At 32.2% G+C, this 15,527-nt stretch overlaps 1 protein-coding gene across 1 annotated transcript; it reads left to right on the forward strand.

The window, feature by feature from the left end:
• Nucleotides 1-9,865: 9,865 nt before the first annotated feature.
• On the forward strand, nt 9,866-15,527 carry SRF8 (STRUBBELIG-receptor family 8). The gene is made up of 16 exons (XM_085743007.1): nt 9,866-10,175; nt 11,004-11,136; nt 11,245-11,316; nt 11,425-11,490; nt 11,606-11,677; nt 11,773-11,844; nt 12,166-12,237; nt 12,322-12,387; nt 12,461-12,526; nt 12,620-12,933; nt 13,092-13,351; nt 13,455-13,726; nt 13,978-14,113; nt 14,221-14,363; nt 14,487-14,643; nt 15,162-15,527. The coding sequence occupies exons 1-16, from the start codon at nt 10,040-10,042 to the stop codon at nt 15,312-15,314; spliced, it is 2,190 nt and encodes a 729-aa protein (XP_085599133.1). The 5' UTR covers nt 9,866-10,039; the 3' UTR covers nt 15,315-15,527.

Consider the following 15,527-nt stretch of genomic DNA (forward strand, 5'->3'; position numbering starts at 1 on the left):
TAGAGTGTGGTGTTTATGGTATGAGTATTTCTGTATTCTAACAACTACCGATTAAAACTAGTCGCATATACTCACTAACCGGGTGAAATATAAAATTCTAAAAACAAAAAGTTAATAGAATACATGTAGCTGATTTTAAGTAGTTGTTGGATAACTTATCTTCGATCTTCAAAAGGAAAGTAATGATGAATTTGTCAAGTGCGCTAAATTGTTCCAAAAAATAAAGGATTAGGGTCCGTTTGGTTCGAGAATTAGGAGAGGAGGGGAGGGGAGAGGAGGAATTTTAACTGAGGGGAGGGGAGGGGAGATATTTTAATTAAAAGTGTGTTTGGTTCACAAGGGGAGGGGAGGGATTTTACAATTATTTTACTGTTTTACCCTTAAACTTGATTAAATAAGGATAATAAAGTAACGAAACAATAACGATGTAATCGATAACAACATGATGTAGACGATGGAATAATGAATTAGTAATAGGGTTGTTACAAGGAGTAATAAAAGTTGTTACAAGGAAAAATTGTTAATAATATGGAATAAAAGTTGTTACAAGATAATATAACCTATAACCTAATAATATTAAAAGTTGTTTCAAAGATAATATAACATAATAATAAAAAAAACTTGTTACAAGGATAATATTGAGATTTTAAATTAATATAAGGATAATTTTGACAATGCAATAAAATTTGCTCCTCTCCCCTCCCCTCCCCTTCTAAAAATTGAACCAAACACTTCAAATTAAAAATCTCCCCTCCAAAACTCTCGAACCAAACGGACCCAAGTTATCGCCTCCACATAGATTATTGTTTTTGACTCAGTAACTTAACTAAACTTAATGAAAAACAAGAAGTTGGGGGAATTTCTCAAAAGTTGTTGTTTGCAAGGAAAATAAAAATAAAGTGAAATAGAATTGCGAAGGCGATTAGTATTATTCGAATATCCTCACTTTCTTTGTTGGGTGAAACATATTTCTAGCGTCCAATTACTATTTGAGGTTTATGACTCAAGGCCCCTTTGTGAAATATTGCTTCCTTAGGGTTATTAGCGGACTTATATTAATCTCACAAGCATTAAAGTTCGTTAAGCAAAGTCATGCAAGGTGAATTCCGATCTCTTAGCCAACTTCTCTAATAACTACTAATATATCTTTGTTCTGGTTCGAAAAGCTAACCCAATAGAGATTCAAGATCAAAGAAACTAAAAAGTATTAAGAACAATATATATTAACTGAGCATAATTCAAATAGGATCAATAAAAGAAATTGTCATGAGCATTTATCCAACAACTCAAAAAGGTTCATCCATGAGAACATAGTAAAGGATGTTAAAACTTTATATTATTTAGGATGTTAATGCATCATTAGTTTGAGGATAAGTGTTAGATAATAAAGTAATGGGCTATACCATATAAACCTTTACCATACAAGGGCGAAAACCACCATATATGGTGGAGCTTGGTGGCAAATATAATCCACATGCCACCAACAACCTCTCCCCGCGCCAAATGGCTGGACTATTTGTACAGAGGGAAGGCACATATCAACAACATTAGGGGATGATTGTAAACATAAAGCGTAAAGACCCCTGTGTAGGCCACTATTTTCAATCACCTGCAAACTCTTGTTTCCGGAATTTTAAAATTATTATTAGTAAAGAAACTATAACATTTAATTTGACTCAAAGGAGATGTAACCGAGATGATGTCCAAATGAAAATTTGGATTGTATTGGATAATTTACATTAAGGGTGTGTTTGGATGGGGGGGTTTAGGAGGGGAAGGGAGGGGAGGGTTTACTTTTCTTTTTTAAATTACAGACATTATAAAATGATTTTTAGAAAATTGAATTAACAACATAATAAATGATCATATAATACTTCAAAAACACTTAATTTATTTTAAAAAAACATTTAACATTGTTCGTAATATAAAAAATAAAAGTGAGCCCTCCCCTCCCTTCCACTCCTAAACCCTCAATCCAAACACACCCTAAGTTTTTTTTTTTGGTGGCCGGGGTTTGAACCTCAGACCTTACATATTCTTTTTTTTATGCATTGTCCATACCAACTGAGCTAAGCTCACGAGAACAATTTACATCAAGTTTAACATATTATATAGATATGGTTTAATTATATTTCATTGGAAAAAATATGTTAGAGTGTGTAATTTACCATAAGGTTTTTGTTATTTAATTCTGACACATCCTATATATCAAGGTGTTATGAGGCGTGTATCAAACATTTAAGATAAAATAATGGTATCTCGATGTTATCATGTATGCATCAAACACATTATACATATTTTTTTTGACAAATCAAACACATTATATGATTAGCGGTTATTATTGTTATTTTAAGGGTTAAATATGTTTTTGATCCCTACATTTTGCGTGACTTTAAAAAATAGTCCCTACATTTCAATAAATGTTTTTAAAATCCCTACTTTTTTTCTCCGTTAGTACAATTGGTCCTTACCGTCTATTTTCGATGACTAGGCTAACGGAATATGCCACCTAGACGCCACTAGGATGCCACATGGCCTCATTAATGATATGTCATGCCACATGTTAAAATCCTAATTTAAATTAAACATTAAAATCTTAATATTTTTAATTTATCAAACACACTTAAAAAATAAAAAATAAAAAACAATCCCTTTTCTTCTTGTTCCAGGATCTTTCTACCAACAACACCACACCACCCAGCATCATCGTCATCTTCATCTCTCTTCCATCATTTTTTTTTCTTCAGTTTTTCATAAATTAGAGATTTGAAATTCCTTCTTCATCATAGAACAACCTCTTCTCATAGATTGACTTCATCCCCTTTTTCACTCTCGTCACTGTAAGCGTGATGGAAACTCCCATCCTCTGCGTCTTCAGCCCTTACGATGTCGCAGTCGCAGCTATCACGACTTCACCATACCGTCGCCGCCGTTGATCCTCAGATCCGACCACTCACCATACTCGGAACTGTTATCAGATCCGACACCATTGCTATAGCAAAAACCCATAACAAAGTTGATGATTTTTCAGATCTAGCTTTGTCTGATTTTGTTTGGTGAGGTTACGGCGGCTACGAAGGAGATTCTTACATGTTGCAATTGATTTAGATTAGATTCAAGGAATCTGTTGGTACTACGTTTGAAGTTGTTAGTAAGATCTTAGTATTGTTGTAAATTGCATTGAATGATGCCTTCTGACATAGTTCAATCAACAAATTTTATCCAGCAAAAATTGTGAGGCTTTAGCTATGAGTCTTAGGAATCATTTGCGTTACATTGGGATTTCGTGCTTAAAACTTGTGGTTGATTTCTTTTACAGTTAAATTGGATTCTGTTTTTAGATGTGGTTTGTGTTGTTGGTGTACTGCTAGTTCTCTTGTTGCTGCAATGTTTTGTTGATATTTGAGGGGAAGATGGTGATGGGAATTGAGTTATTTTTGGTAGAATGAATTTCTGAAATTAGGCTTGGGAGGATGCAACATGATAAAAAGTTTTTTTTTTTTTAATTTTATTTTAAGGAAAAATGGGATTTGTCCACACAAGATGCCACTCAAAAAATATGGGGCCCACAATATGCCACATCAACATTCTGTTAGCCTAGTCATCGAAAATAGACGGTAAGGACCAATTGTACTAACAGAGTAAAAATGTAGGGATTTAAAAAACATTTATTGAAATGTAGGGACTATTCTTCAAAGTCACGCAAAATGTAAGGACCAAAAACATATTTAACCCTTATTTTAATATATCTATTATTAGAGTATAGCAATAAACCATAATTAGTTTATATGTAAACTATGGTTAGTTGGTTGGTTAGGTAGTTAGGGTTACTTAAACTAAGTCACTCCTATAAATAACTCTCACCATCCTACTTTTTCATTCATCTTTTATAAATCAAATCATTTTACTATAAGTTTCTATGGATATCTTCCACATGAATACTCTTATCCTCTTTTTCTCGTTGATCACAATAACCTTTACCCGAGGATTTCATCATTACTAACATCTATCATATTTTTACTTTCAAACGAGCCAGATAAATATCTTATCTATATTTTACACTATACTTTTCGCGGGCTTTTTGTTTTGTTGTTCCTGTATCGCACTCTCAGCACCAAGTTTTAAGTACATAGTACATAGAGTATTTACTTTTCTTGTTTTATAAACATCACATAAGCAGTACTCTGTCTCTTACTATAATAATAATTCACCATCCTTTGCACAAAAATAAATATAAGGACAAATCCTTTGTTTATTTGGGATGCTTAACATTATTACTTAGATTGTCTATTGGAAAATTATATGACAAAGGGACGTGACGACATGGGTAATTAGTGGGATTGTATATTTTGTACATATTGAAAGGAATATATGACTGGCCACGGACATGAATCATGCATCCCTCAATTTTCCCATCCATGAAAAATGGTTTTAAAATTAAAGTCATCTCTTCTTTATTACCAACCTTGGTCCCATTGGTAGGCCTTTCATGAGTACTTCCTTTTCTTTTCCATTGCATTATTTCACGCCTCCCATTGCTCTTCTGTTATTTTATTTTTCTGTCAAATTTCTTATAGTTTTATTAGCAGATACCAAATTTAATTCTTTTTTAAAAAAATACACTTTTCTTTTCTTTAACTTGTTCTTTATTGATTTGTAATACAAAATCTAAAAGGCACCGACTACTTTACTTAGTCACTCGGCTCACAAATACCATGAGTTTAAATTTGATAATATTTCCTAATATGTACGTATAAAAGTAAATATCGAAATAAAATTATTTACAAATATTTTGTTTTATTACCATAATTTTAAAACAACTTCATTTTCATTTTTATACTTTAACTTCCATATAGGTCGGAATAGATTCTCTCAACAAAAAAATTTGTCATATTTCTTCATGTTTTATGATATCCACGTTTAAAACTCACTTATTTTTTTATAAATGATCTTTTTATCTTATTTTTAATGGACGATAAAAAATTTAATGGACCCTTTTGAATATAAGAGGATCCATTCCCGCAAATGTACAATCACTCTAAAATAAAGGATTTTGTGTTTTTTTTTTATACAAAATTATCTTTAAGTTACTTTCTTTATTTCTATTGGAAATTATTTTCACAAAATATATTCTTACTATAAAAAATTCTCAGAACTCTAAAAAAAAATCTCATAACTTTCTGCGGCTGAACATGTTCCATTTCTATATTAAGAAAAGTTTAATTAAGTAAGTGGTCCATATAAGTATTTAGGATTTTGTTTTTACTTCTTACAAATAAAAATCGTACTTTTTAGTCGTATAAAATTTTCCATAACAGTTTAGAAATCTTAGCTTAACTAAAAAATGCCGAAATTTCAAGGCCGGAAGTCGTGATCCGGTTTCGAACCTGGGACCTCACAATTGTGTGTGAGTTTAATTTCAGTGGATTACCATTTCATCTAAGACAAAAAAAAATTCCATAACATTTGTAGTCATTGTAAAATTTATCATTAGCATTTTTAGTCACTTTAAAAAAATTTGTAAGCATTTTTTGTCCCTAGAAATAATAAGAAAATGTTACATAGACTACAAAATGTGATTTTTATGTTTAGAAACTAAAAACCAAATTATGAATACTTATATGGACCATTTGTTGTAACAAAAAAAAATGGACCACTTGCTTAATTAACCATAAAAGATAGATCATTAATTAATTAATATGAATGATAATAATATGTAGAGGATTTTAGTAGATACTAGTATGGACATCCGTGTCAAGCACGGGCTAGAATTTCGTCATCCTTAAGGGAGATGAAATTGTGATGTATCAAGTGTCAGTTAAACCTCCACATTGGATACAACATTAGAGGTTGAAGAACAAATAAGAGAAAAATAAAATCATATACTTAAGCCTTAAAATTTTGGATGAAGATGTAACATCATTCTCACTTATGTGATTGCTCTTATATAGAGATACACACTATGATAGATTAACCCCATGCAGATCAGTCTTATCTTTTCTTGACAAAAAAAAAAAAAACGATTAGCCCCATGCAGGATTAGAGAATTCCGTTTTTTTTTTTTAGTAAAGAGAATTCCGTTCTTGAAACTCATTTACCACGGTTGAGATTACAGTATCTAACTCCAATTAATTATTTTCCTTAAAAAAATTAATTATGATTTATTATCGTTCTTGTAAGTCACGTGGAGAAATTCCAAAAATAAATTGTGGAAGTGTTTTATAAAGAATTAGGAGAACAATTTATTCTCGTAGATAATTATGATCACATAACAACTCTTAATTTAATCAAAACATAGATCATATCCTCTTCCACTTCGTGTGAGAGGTGTTTTGAAATAGGTAAGAATGGATTAAAGTTTTTTTTTTTGTTGAGGAAAATGTAAGAATGGATTAAAGTTGATCACCTATATATGAATCATATTTTTATACACAATTGTACTATACAGACTTTAAACACCGTCTTCGACGAGTATGTTAAATCTGTATCGGATATAATGTTGTTCTACTCTATGGACTAAGACACCGAAATTTAATGGATTGTCTTGAAAAGGGATAAAGACGGAAAAAGAACCACGGAGTTTGAAACTGAATGAAAAATTTTATATGAAATCAAATAATTTTGCTTTGGTGATACATTGAGATTTAACTTTGTGAACAAAACAACATCAAACTTGATCAAATTGTCAAGATTTAGATTAACTCAATTCAGTGTTGTTTGGAGCTAAACAATTACTACTAATTATGTCAGTTTATGTGGGATATGTTATGGGGAGAGGATCCTCTCCAGTGCAGTTTTTGTCCTGTGAGATCTCAACCCCGTATTTTCCTTGTAATCAATGCAGTTTTAATAATTAAAAATAAATTAATGGTGTGGATGTACACTGGACATACTCCAGTGAAAACTTCACAGGAGAAAATCCATGCCCATATGTTATGTGTAAGTATTTGAAACTATTTGCAATGTGTGTAAAATATTTAATTTGATATAACTGTATAAGACGTGAACCATGGTGGTTGTTTGAATTTTTAAGCTCTAGCACCCGTCAACGTTTTCTTTTTGATTGAGCACCAGTCAACATTGACCTTTAATGTCTACTCCACCAAAAGCACTGTACTATCAACCTATATTGCAACAAATTGTACAATCAACATCATCAAGTCATAACACATTAGTACTATAATTTATTTTTGCTCCTAGTACTATATCGTATACAATTATTATTAATTACATTCATTTGATAGAACTTAGGTATCGTTGTTAATTACTAGTAATTACGTATTTAAAAAATCAACAACGGTCAGAAATGATATATAATTGACACAAACGAACGTAATGAAGGATTGAATATTTGTTTTCCCTCTCAAAAGTCAAGTTTGCTTAGTTGTTGTTCTCAAATTAATTGAAATAAAATTAGTAGTTGCATAGTATAAACTATAAACTAATCAGTACTATGAATTACGTGACTCCAATTTCTTTCTAACATGATATATTGATAATATTTAATAGGGTTAATTATGTTTCTAGTCCTTATAAAATAGCGACCTTGTAAGTTTAGTCCCTACTTAATTTTAATAGCATTTTTAGTCCATAATTTTGTTTTTCTGCACTGAGTATTAGTCCCTACTCAATTCAAATTTGTTTAATTTATGCTTAAACTCTTAAATTTTTGAACAATTTTTGCCAGACATGTTTAGAACATTACTAAAAGTTCGTCCGCAAAAAATTATTGCAAAATTTGATTTCTACATCCAGATTTTATTACTTTTTATCTTTAACTTTTGTCGTTTTAAAAAATTCATATTTAATTCATTTCATGTCAAAAAATTCTAAATTTTAGTAAACGAACATTTCATAGTGTTCTAATCTTGTCTCAAAAAAATCGTTCAAAAATTTAAGAGTTTAAGGATAATTAATCAAACTTTGTTTTAGCAGGGACTAAAATTATAAGTAAATTTTTTTTATAGGGACTAAAAATGCTATTAAAATTAAGTAGGGACTAAACTTACAAGGTCGCTATTTTATAGGGACTAGAAACATAATTAACCCTATTTAATATTCTACTATACATACTAAAACTGCTAATTTAGGAGTATTTGATAAACAATTTTACCTTCTTACAGCTATTATATATACATCTCATAAATTCTATGGTTTGTGGTTGATTTTTGAGTACTACACCTTATCAATACTATTATTAATTATTCCTATTTATACATGATTTACAAAATGTAAATATTCTTATACAATAATTGCAATACTATGTTGGTAGGACATTAGAGAGAGATGTGTCACACAAAAGGAGAATGAATGAATGGCATGAAAGAAAAGAAAAGGTGAAGGGAAAGCTCCCCAAAAGGTGTAGAATAAGAATGCAGAAAAGTAAGGCAGAAAATCTACAGCCCCAGAAGGGGAAAAAAAAATTATGTGTGGGACCCATCTTAATAGTTTCAGTTTCATTTGTAATCATGCTTGACCTCTTGAAACAATACCTGCCAGCCTTTCTACCCAACTTACGTAAATTTCCCTTATTTCTATTTTTTTTGTTGGTAATATGCTCATTTCTATGATGACCAACAAATATGCTCATTTCTATTTCTATATAGTATATTTGTTATCAGCTTAGCCATCTCTATATTGCTCAGTCCTATCTTATCTATGTATAATATATTGTGTAATTTAAAAGAGTTAAAATATTTGTTTAATTTAGTTAGTAACATAATAAATAAATTGGGTCAAAAAAAGCATAATTAATAAATTCTTAAACAAAAATGATCACCACTAAATAGTTGTTAATAAATAATATGCTTATACCATGGTTATAAAAATAAGTATCGAACCCTGTCCCTTGTAACAAAAGGCGAAAATGCTTAAATATTCATATATCATAGTTCACTACCAAAAAAAACAAAAATATATATGCTTACATATGCAAGGTTCGGAGTTCAAACCCCGGGCACCACAAAAAAAAAAAACAAAAATTGTAAGAGAAATTTAGTGAGGGAAAACATGAAATACATCTCTAATTCCGTTAATAAATTTTACGTCTAAGGAATTTGTGAAAATTTTTATTATTTTCGTCACTAATTTCCCTTTTTAATTTTGTTTTTTCTAGTGGTGGTGTTGTTAATTTAGTCCACAAGTCTTAACTCAATCGATAAAATTGATAAAATTGTTAGATTGAATGTTATGATCGGGATTCGAACTTCAACTCCCACACTTATGTGTGCGAGTTTCATTGATTATTTTCCATTTCATCTATCTATAAAAAAAAGTTAAAACATCACACAATCAATTCTTGTCACATAAATTTTAGTCATGATAAATGTTGAATGATTGATTGTGCAAGTAAATATTACTACATGATTAATTCATAGTTTTTAAACTCTAATTTTGTTGAAAATTTGAAATATTTTTCATCATACATTGTCAAATTATTTTCAAAATAGAAATAATGTCGACCTAAGTGGAACTATGTTCGAATTTCATAAACAAGTGAATTGATCGATCACTCTGGAGAAGCTGAAATTTCACACAAGATTGTTGATTGAGAAAGCAGGTAAATGGTTAACGTCTACACATAAAATAATAAACATTTTTTTATAATAGAATATGATTAAACTTGTTTGTATTTACATTTTACATTTTTACACTATAAGTATAAAATACACTAAACATTTTTACATTTATACACCATAATTATAAAGTACACTTAACCTTTTTAATGGAATAAAATACAGTAAACTTTTCCTTATTACAATATTTATCTTGACATTTTCGCCGACACAGACACACTGCCACACTCAACACAACACACACTATTGAGCTTGTTCCTTTTAATTTCCTTGTTCTCTCTCTCTTCATTACTCTTCCAAGCTTCGAATCTATCTCTCTCTGTCTCTTTCTTTAATGGCTTTGCCTTGTACAACCAGTCACGATCTGAATAAACTCAACTACTCTTCTTCTTCTTTGTCCTCTCTTGTTCTTCTTCTTCCATGTTTCTCTTCTTCTTGCATGTTCTCCTCTCCCTCTTTCTCACATGAATGAACCACCCTTTTCTTGTCTTTTCACTTCTCAAACTACAATGGCGCATACCATTTTTCTCTTTCTTGCTTCATTCTCTTTTTTCCTTGCTGCTTTTCCTCTTTCTCTTGCTAACACTGACCCTACTGATGGTATGACCTTTTTTTCGTGTGATCATTCTGTGTTTGATTGGTGTTTTGTGAAAAAGTTTTGATTTTGCATTGTGGGTTGTTGTTGTTTGAATCCATTATGACCCTTTACTTGTTCAAGTTTGGTTTTTTATGCTTGTTTGTGAACAATGTTTGGTTACTGAGAAAATGCAGTGAACTAAAGAAAAAGCTTGAACTTTTTCTATTTTATTGATTTTTTAACATAACATGTCAAAAAGAATTGATTTTTTAGTTGATATGATGTGAGAAGAGTGTTAAGTTTTGGGGGGTTTTGTTTTTGTTTTGTTAAACTCTGGTTGCTGAATGAAGTTATGAGTGAATGCTTTTTCTGTATTGATTGCTGTGATCACTCTGTTTGATTGGTGTTTTGTGAAAATGTTTTGATTTTGCATTGTGGGTTGTTGTTGTTTTAATCCATTATGACCTTTTACACGGACACCTCTGATCAAAGGCGTGGTTGTCTCCTGTCTGACATTACACGGACACATGTTCTTACATTCAATTAATTCATTTTCTTAAATTATCACCGGTGTCAATGTGTTGGTGTCGGTGTCATGTCAGGTGTCTGTGTCGGTGATTGATAGTAGCTTATTGAGAATGCAGGGAATAAAAGAAAAGGCTTGATTTTTTTTTATTGATTTAATAAGATGTCAAAAAGAACCGATTTTTAAGTCGATATGATGTGAGAGGAGTATTAAAGTTTTGGGGAGTTTGATTTTGTTTTGTTAGACTCTGGTTGCTGAATTAGTATAATATATGAAGTACTTAAGAATGAATGATTTTTCTGTATTGTTGTTTTTCTTGTTACAGTTCAAGCTCTTGAGGTCATGTACAATGCGTTCAATAATCCAACTGAACTAACTGGTTGGAAAATTGGGGGTGGTGATCCATGTGGAGATTCATGGAAAGGGATAACTTGTGAGGGTTCATCTGTTGTTTCAATGTATGGTATTCTGAATGATGAAACTTCATTAATGTATTTTTTTTCACTTTTTTCGTAAGTGTTTTTATGGCGGAAGAAATTAACTTATCTTTTGTTATGTTTTGTTAGTGATCTCTCTGGTTTAGGACTCCATGGGACTCTTGGATACTTGCTCTCAGACCTTATGTCACTCAGAAAGCTGTGAGATAATTCTAATCCATGATTTTGTTATACATAATTTTTACTAGTTATTATATTATTACTGATTGGTTTTTTATTTTCTATTTTTGTGTGTTTTTAACTTTATAGTGACTTAAGTGACAACAAGATCCATGATCAAATTCCTTATCAGTTGCCACCAAATCTTACAAGCCTGTATGTAGCAATAATAATGTTCAGCTACAATCCACTTCCTTTTTTCAGTTTTTGATCAATTTTATTTTGTTGCTTTATCTGAAACGTCAATTTACTCTTCAATTGTGTCAATCAGAAACCTTGCAAGAAATAACTTAACTGGAAATCTTCCGTATTCCATTTCTGCCATGGTTTCACTCACTTATATGTAAGTTGTTGTTGGATAGTTACGATTTTGTTTCATAATGTTAAGTTTGGTCATACATTGGAGCCACTCTTACACTATTTATATGCGGTTTTCAGGAATGTGAGCAATAATGCACTCTCTTTGCCAATCGGAGAAGTTTTTGCTAATCATTCCCATCTTGATACCCTGTAAGATATCTTGCATAGTTTCTTTAGCTCTGTTCTCCCTCGTTTATTTCCTTTTCATAGTATTCCAGCTAAGAAAGAACTCACATTGTACTGTTTTGCGGCCATGGTTAAACAAATTTGATATTTTTTGTTTTTAGCGTTGAACAAGAATGAGAAGAAGAGTTTCATACTTAATCTTTATAATTCTGTATACGCTATAGAGTATGGTCTTGGAAATTGGAACTAGTAAATTACGTTATACTTCGTATAACTGGCTAACTATTCTTAGTTTTACAAATGATTATATTTGATGAATGTTTGCCTTAATATTCAATGATGCAGGGATTTATCATTTAATAACTTTTCTGGGGATCTTCCACCTTCATTTGCTACACTGTCCAGTCTCTCTTCTCTGTATGTTGAATGATATCTTATTTGATGAATTACAAGAAATTTTCAGTAAATGTCAATTTAATGCTTTCAAAACTTCATTTGCAGTTTCTTGCAGAAGAACCAATTGACTGGCTCTCTTAGCGTTCTTGTTGGTTTGCCTTTGGATACTTTGTAAGTTCTTTTCCCTCTAAGCTTTGACTTTTTGGCATGTCAGACTCTTATGATCTTGCTCTATAATTTTCAGAAATATTGCAAAGAATAATTTCAATGGATCGATACCTCCTGAGCTTAAATCTATCAATAATTTCATGTAAGTATTTATGAATGTTTTCAAAATGTCAATCATTTTTTGAATGCATAACTTCAGCAGTGTGGTTAATGTGACTCTTCAAATACAAACCAGATATGATGGAAATTCTATCGATGATGGCCCTGCACCTCCTTCGACGGAATCTACTTCACCTCCACCTCGTGAATCTGATAAAAGTAATCCTCACTCCGGGTCTGGTTCACATACTAAAAGACATGGTTCTGATGATAAAAAATCTGATGACCATCAGAGAACGTCAGTGGGGGCCATTGTAGGGATTGTTTTAGGTTCAGTGTTGGTGTCTTCTGTCGTGCTAGTTGCTATTGTTTTCTGTATCCGAAAGCTAAAAGGGAAGGAAAAGGGTGCAAGAACTTCAAACGGGAGCCTTCCTCCTCGAATCATCAATGGTGAATTCTTTTTCTATAGCTTTTTGTTTCCAGATATATTATATGATTATGTCATTTTGTTTCTTTGTCAAATCTATTAGAATATGGAATATACATTAATCTGGTCCAATCTTTGTACTCTTACAAGTTTAGCTTTTCTTGTGGGTTTGTACTCGCAGTAACTCCTCAAATGCAAGAGCAAAGGGTGAAAAGTGCTGCCGTTATTACAGATCTCAAACCTCGTCCTCCTGCAGAAAATGTGACGATGGATAGGATGCCTATGAAAAGTGGATCTGTAAAGCAGATGAGGTCTCCCATCACTTCCACATCATACACAGTTGCTTCGCTCCAGAGTGCAACAAATAGCTTCAGTCAAGAATTTATTATTGGTGAAGGTTCTCTTGGTCGAGTTTACAAGGCTGAATTCCCAAATGGGAAGGTAACCTTTTAATGTTGCATTTATTATCCACCTTCATACTGTTTGTTTGAGAATTTATAAACACTCAAATGTTCTATTAATTTCAAGTTCTCCTTTTGTTTAGGTTATGGCTGTCAAGAAGATTGACAACGCAGCACTGTCTTTACAAGAGGAAGACAATTTTCTTGAAGCTATTTCTAATATGTCACGCTTGCGGCATCCGAACGTTGTTACACTTGCTGGATATTGTGCAGAACATGGCCAGAGGCTTCTAATTTATGAATATATTGGAAATGGAAATTTGCACGACATGCTCCATTTTGCCGAAGATAGCAGTAAAGCTTTACCTTGGAATGCTCGTGTACGCATAGCTCTTGGCACAGCCCGGGCCTTAGAGTAAGTATCATACCCATCTGACAACATATTAAATACGTGTTTGGTTTCACAGTGATTTTGCAAATGCTACACTTCGGAGCTTCAACAAAATCACGGCACCACCGTGATTCAATACATGCACAAGTCTTTCCTCGGAGAGGCCTTGACATGCTATTCCATTCGCTGGGCTTTTCCCCCCAAGTTTCTTGATTTAGCGTGAGCTTAGCTTTGCATTCAGTCTTATTTCTCAAGTCATATGCTTTGTTAACCAGGTACTTGCACGAAGTTTGCTTACCCTCTGTTGTACATAGAAATTTCAAATCAGCAAATATATTACTCGACGAGGAGCTCAATCCTCACCTGTCTGACTGTGGCTTAGCTGCTCTGACACCAAACACTGAGCGACAGGTTGGTGAAAGATGCTTCATTTTCCTTCATGCATTGCACTGCACATGGTATTAGCATCTTGTCTTAGCACACTACATAGATAAAATAACTTGATTTAAATTTAACAGGTATCTTCAACTCAGATGGTCGGTTCATTTGGTTATAGCGCTCCTGAATTTGCATTATCAGGAGTATATACTGTAAAAAGCGATGTTTACAGCTTTGGCGTGGTTATGTTGGAACTTTTAACTGGTCGGAAGCCACTTGACAGGTGAGCGTATTGTAATACACGATGGAAATTAATCTGCAAGGCGATCATTTTATTGTTTGCCTTTGATTATCATCTTTCTTTTATGTATGGTTTCTTACATTTGTAATTTTTTGTTGATTTTAGTTCAAGAGTTCGAGCCGAGCAATCACTTGTGAGGTGGGCTACACCGCAGCTCCATGATATAGATGCCTTGTCAAAAATGGTTGATCCTTGTTTGAATGGCATGTACCCTGCAAAGTCGTTGTCACGCTTCGCTGATATCATTGCCCTCTGCGTTCAGGTAAAACTTTTCAAATGATGCAATAGCAAAACAAAGATAAGGGCTGCTAACTTATTTTATTACCTACTGCCTTGGACCTTAGGGCCTGTTTGTACATTAAAAAAAGCGATTATGACATTCATTAATTTAGAGAATATTTTTTAGGAGATAAAAGAATTATTGTGTTGTTAACCATAATCCATTTTTTAATCCAAACAGGTTCCTAATTTAAGCAGTCTTTATATTCTCATTTTTTTAAAAGAAAACTGTTACCAAAAGATGAAAAACTCCTAAAATAATTATTTTTTAAAAGATTGATTTTTTTTCAAAACTGGAACAAACGGGCCCACCTACCCATCTAATTTGGCTTTTTGCTAATTCAATATGCACTTGGTCATGTTGCAAAAGCTACACCACCTACCCTATAAACTAAAGTATTGTTTCCAAATATCCAGATTTTAAACAATATCTTTGTATGTAATGTGTTACTTTCATATTCTTCGACAAAAGATTCTCAATTATTTTAATGTTTTGTACAGCCGGAACCCGAATTTCGACCTCCAATGTCCGAGGTGGTGCAAGCATTGGTCCGGTTAGTGCAACGAGCAAGCGTCGTTAAAAGGAGACCAAGTGATGAATCTGGTTTTGGTCACAAGACCCCAGACCATGAGGCCATGGACATATCATTTTAAATGTTTTTGCCTCTTAATTTTTAACTTTTTTTCGCAATTTTGTGTAAAGTGGTGAAGCTATTATTCGGCTGAAAAAAATTATAGGCACAGGAAAGAGTAGAAGTTTGTGAAAAAATGTACCAAACATTCAAGATATTTGTAATTAGTGTGTTGGAATTTTTCACACACCATCAAATACTTTGGAAAATAATAAAGTGTATATTTAACTTGTCA

Source organism: Medicago sativa, chromosome 2 (genome assembly GCF_051527215.1).
Source record: "Medicago sativa cultivar Bolivia chromosome 2, Bolivia_mono, whole genome shotgun sequence".
Classification (NCBI taxonomy): Eukaryota; Viridiplantae; Streptophyta; class Magnoliopsida; order Fabales; family Fabaceae; genus Medicago; species Medicago sativa.